Below are 5270 nucleotides of genomic sequence, written 5' to 3' on the forward strand. Positions count from 1 at the left end.
GATGGATCCGCACGTCTCACGTCTTGTCAGCCCCGTAACAATTACATTAAAGTATAATTTAGTTACCATAAAAGCTTGTTAATAAAAGACGTACTTAAGTCCTATGTAAATGGGTCAAAAAGCACTCTAGCATTCAACTATTTCTATTAAATATGCTCTTAAACTTAAAATCAAAGTTAGATAAAAAAATATATAATTGAATTGCAAATAAAATGCAGCTAATTGTAGGAAAGTATTTAATTCAGTTCGCACTTAAGTATATTCTTTCATAGGATATTATGTACTCTTTTTTTAAAGTATGTGCTTCTTTTTCACAAGTGTAATAAAGCAAAAGAGCACTCAGAGCCGTATTGCAGCTCAGTCCAACAGTTTGTAGTTCTTATAATGTAAATTTAAGTGAGAAGTGTTACTTGACAAATAGCCATTCATTAAGAACTGTTATGAAGAGAAATGTATATTTAATCTCTAACCACAACAGCAGTAGTGAGTTATGTGTTTAGGAACAGGACTAGGATCTCCACTGACCCTCTTGCTAAGCGAGATGCGCTCTGCTGACTCCCTCATGACGGTTCTGTGGGACTTGTGTTCGATGCGCTCCGACTCCACGCCGCTAGCGAAGAGGTCACGACGGGCCAGATAGCCAGCGCTCTCTTTAGCGCACGCGTCCTCAGTGTCTGATAGGCCGCTTTGAAACTCATGACTGAGGGGGGAATTATGTAGCATCACATTCACACGTCTCTCGAATCAAACAAAGCAGTGCAGCACAATACAACATATATTTCGTCACATTATATATACACAATGGTTATGAAAACAGAACAAAACAGAAAGCCACGTCACATCTGTGTTCTTTAAGAGAACTTCCAACACCTTGCTATGGCAACCTCACATCCACCCTTAAAGGGAGGGTTTACCAAAAATGAACGTTCTGTCAACATTTACTCATCCTCAAACACAAAAGGAGATATTTTGAAGAATTTTGGTAACCAAAAAGTTTTGGAAAAAATACTATGGAAGTCATTGGCTACCGTCAAATATTTGGTCACTAACATTCTTCAAAATATCTTCTTTTGTGTTCAGCAGAAGAAAGAAACTCATACAGGTTTTGAACAACTTGAGGGTGAGTAAATTATGACAGAATTGTCATTTTTTGGGTAAACTATCGCTTTATTGCAGCAAATTTTCTTACCAAAAGCCATTCTGGCTGTATAGTATTCCTGAGTGAGCTCAAAGTTTCTTTACAGATTAAAAGGGCTCTCAATGTTAAATTATAGTTCCCATCAAAGGTTTTCCCTTGTGGTGCTTAACTGTACTTAATGTGCACTTGTAGTGTACTTCAAATGTTAAAAGTATGTTTTTTTTTCAAAGAGGTACTTGCAGATAGCATAATATTAATGAAATAAAAGGGCACTTAAGTTTTATCTTAAAGTATTTTACATCATGTTTTAATAATCTTTTGTTGTTTTTTAAAGTACACTTATTTCAATGTGTTGACTAACATACTAAATCACATGCAAGAACTTATGTTTCTAAAAAACACTTAAGTAGACTTTTAAAAAGTGCACTTTGTAATCATGCCAAATTAAAAGTTTTACTTTAAAGGACATTTTTAATGTTTTAATACTCTTTTCTTGTGCTTTAAAGAAGTACACTTATGTTGATGTGTTGACTAACATACTAAAGCACATGTAACGTACTTGATTATAATTTTAAGAGTAGTTCATTGTTCAATATTACATTTAAAATTAATATCTTGTATCAAATCGCATATTTATCATTACAAATGTGTAATTACACATTTAAATATATGACATACAGGTTTAAATTGAAATTACATTAAAGTGTATTTTAGTTCAGCATAAATATACTTTAATCATATTTTAAAGACATTCGAATTAATTATTACATATAAAAAATGTACTTAAGTGCTGTACTTAAGTGGGTCAAAAATCACTCAAGTTCAGTCAATTGCATTTAATATAAATTAAAAATATAATACATTTTAATTTAGTTGCAATTATTATGCAATTAAGTGTCCAAAAACATTACATTCAGTTCACACTTAAGTATATTCTTTTAAACAATATAATTTCAGTACTTTTTAAAAAGTATGCTAAAGTGTACTTCTTTTTCACAAGGGTTAAAGAACAATGCTAAATCATTTCTTCAATGGGATATGGCCATAAAGTCCTACAGTATGCGCAGCCTTTTTTTAAACTTTGCGCGTGTAGGGCTATAAATAGCATATTATTGAAGTGCTTGATAATACCAAACCAATGCTAACATTAGAAATCATGACGTATGGAGCAGCTGCATGTGTTTGTTCCAACACAAACAAATCCCAGATTGTTTCTTTACCTGCCCCTGAAGATGGGCACCACATAACCGATGATCTGGTTCTCCTTGTCCATGGCCATATAGGTTGGTTTGACTCTCTTGGGCAGAGGGCTCAGCCTGGACTCATCTAGAGCCATGTATGTGGCAGCTCTGATGCTGCAATGGTGCAGAAATTGCAACATACACACATGTGTGTGAGTATCCAGCACTTAGTTCACACGCTATTATGAGTTTTGGAAGGAGTGTGGAGTTGTGCAGAAAGGATGTTAGGTTGAAAAACGTCTAAGATTGAATAAGGTTAAGGGAGTGATTGGGAAGGAGGTTAATCACCTCAGTGATCCTGAATTACAATAAACCACCAATAAAAGCTTCATCAATGGTCAAAAGTATAAAGTAGTAGAATCTACACCCTCCAATCTACACTTAGTATTAGAAGTCTATGAACTTTCACATTGACTGTCTTTCAATTGTGGGATGCTTTTTAGTGGTCTAATCTCCAAGAAACATCTGAAGAATTCTTCTACTTTTCTACTCCCTACTAAATAATTCCACATTAAACAGCATTTGTGGCCCATTTTACTTCAACAATGTGAAATATTCCAAGATACAGTTACAGGATATACAACCTTTGTGGAAAAGAAGTGCACTTAATTGTGTTGGAAGTGCTCTTGTAGTATCCTTCAAATCTTAAAAGTATATATATTTTTAAAACTCTACTTGCAGATAATGTAAAATTCATGATAAAAGTGACTGAAAGAGAGAGACTTTTATGAGTTTGTTCATTAACATGCTTAAGTACACTCTGAAAAAGTGCACTTTGTAATAATGCCAAATTAAAAGTTGTACATTAGTCACATTTTTGTTTTAATAACCTTTGGTGCTTTAAAGAAGTACACTTATTTTGATGTGCTGACTAAAATACTAAGTAAAGTACTTAATTATCATTTTAACTGTAGTGTGTTATTTGATATTACTTTTAAGATTAATATATTTTAAATGTAATAAATTGCAACTTCATCATTACAAATGTGTAATTACACATAAATTTAAATACACAACATACAAGTTTCAATAGAAATGGCATTTAAGTATATTTTAGTTTATCATAAATGCTTGTCAGTACATTCAGCGGTACTTTAACCATATTTCAAAGACAATAGAATTATGAAGTTAAATATAAATAAATATATAACGGTCAAAAAGCACTCTAAAGTTCAGCTAATTCCATTTAATATTCGAATTGCATTTGAATTTTAACTTTAATATATTTTCATTTGATTTGACTTAACATGCGTTTAAGTCTCCAAAAAACATTACATTCAGTTCACACTTAAGTATTTTCTTTAAAATTAAATAGAAAGGAAGACGTACTGGTAATTTTCTGCCAGGACATTATCCATTAATTTTATGGAAATTTCCGTTAACCCTAAAACACAATGCAATGAAGTAAAAAAAAAAAAAAAAAAATTATTTTTAGTGTATATTATTTCCTTAGTAAGTGCTGTTTTTACAAGTTTGCTACAGTGTACTTGTTTTCTCAAGGGTTAATAGATATTCAACATGATATTCAATGTGAAAATGAACTTAACCTTTTTTGTTAAAAAGTGGTCTCAGTATGACAAGTACAATATTAAATTGAATTTGTTGTGCTATGATATTCCTCATTTGTAAGTTTGATTGAATCTGCTAAATGAAATTCTAAGCTTAATTTCTGACCCGTGTGCATTCTTTTCTGAGTAATAGCAAACACAAATACACAAATAAAAATGAAAAAGCACATCCTGCTGCTCATTTGTCCATGTATTATTTGAGTATTTAAACACTGGGTTATTCTCAGCTGTCTGTCAAGTCTTGTTTTCCATAAGACTGTAAATCTGAGCCTGGTTTCCCTACTACATTTGTCTGCTCTTTGGATTATACTGCTCAGATTTATATAGTGTGTTATATAGATATAGCTTCTAATCTGCCATTACACTCATGCCTTCAGACGACTTATACCCTTCATATACCCTTCACATATCACTATCTTCCTCATGCCTCTCACGAGTGTGTGTATAAATAGACATTCAAGAGTTCAGGAGAGAGATGGTGGGGGCACTTAGGACAGATAAAGTGATCCAAAACTAAGACTGGGATTGGACAAAAACTGTATTTTCCTAGCATGGAAAATCTTTCAGTTTGCCACATTTAGCAAAGACATTTGGGAGCACATAAATCATTGGATAACATGATTAATGAATCAGAGAAACCTAAGAGCCAACCTGCCATCCTGCTTAAATCCTGTACAGCACAGCAGCTCATAAAAGAGGGATCTGTTCAGGCTAAAAACAAATGCATACATCCTCTTTTTCCTGGACATGTTCTGGCTGGGCTTTCTAAAATGTCTGGGTTTTGGCTTTGTTTTCCTATTGTTTTCATATTTGCCGAAGGTAATGACTGGAGAGTAGTTTGACCAATAGCATGCACGCGTTCTACATAATTAGCCAATCGTGGCATGCGAGAAGGTGGGATCTACAGAGAACGGACAAAGCAATTCAAATATGCGTACATATAATGTACAAGGACTGTAAAGAGGATCAGTAGGAATACAAAGACAAAACTATGGACATTTTAGGCAAAAGAAAGTGGACGTATCGTCCCCTGAATGAGTGGCCATTGGGATGGAGGAATGTCTGGAGGATTTGGAAAACAAGTGGTCAATAACAAGCTATCTTACATTTACATTTATTCATTCAGCAGGCCCTTTTATCCAAAGTGACTTACAAATGAGAAATATAACAAATAATTCATCCCAAGGAGCAGTCTGAGAAATTTTGCTAATATACAAACTTTAAAACTTGCTCCGATTCTCAAATTTGGAAGATTACAGTCTAGAATAGAGTTAAACTAACTAAATCAGCTTGATCATTCATCTATTTTCTTCATTTATTTAT

At 33.2% G+C, this 5270-nt stretch overlaps 1 protein-coding gene across 1 annotated transcript in view; it reads right to left on the bottom strand.

Moving 5' to 3' along the window:
* Positions 1–5270, bottom strand: part of myom1b (myomesin 1b) — a 43930-nt gene that overhangs the window by 36348 nt on the left and 2312 nt on the right. Inside the window, exons 2-3 of the mRNA XM_016293201.1 lie at positions 2359–2493; positions 526–700 (exon numbers count right to left, since the gene is read on the bottom strand). Of these exons, the coding sequence (XP_016148687.1) occupies positions 526–700; positions 2359–2474 (291 nt within the window). The 5' untranslated portion in view covers positions 2475–2493. The remainder of the gene's footprint in view (positions 1–525; positions 701–2358; positions 2494–5270) is intronic.

The sequence above is a fragment of the Sinocyclocheilus grahami genome, unplaced genomic scaffold (assembly GCF_001515645.1).
Source record: "Sinocyclocheilus grahami isolate Dianchi unplaced genomic scaffold, SAMN03320097.WGS_v1.1 scaffold300.1, whole genome shotgun sequence".
NCBI classification, from domain to species: domain Eukaryota; kingdom Metazoa; phylum Chordata; class Actinopteri; order Cypriniformes; family Cyprinidae; genus Sinocyclocheilus; species Sinocyclocheilus grahami.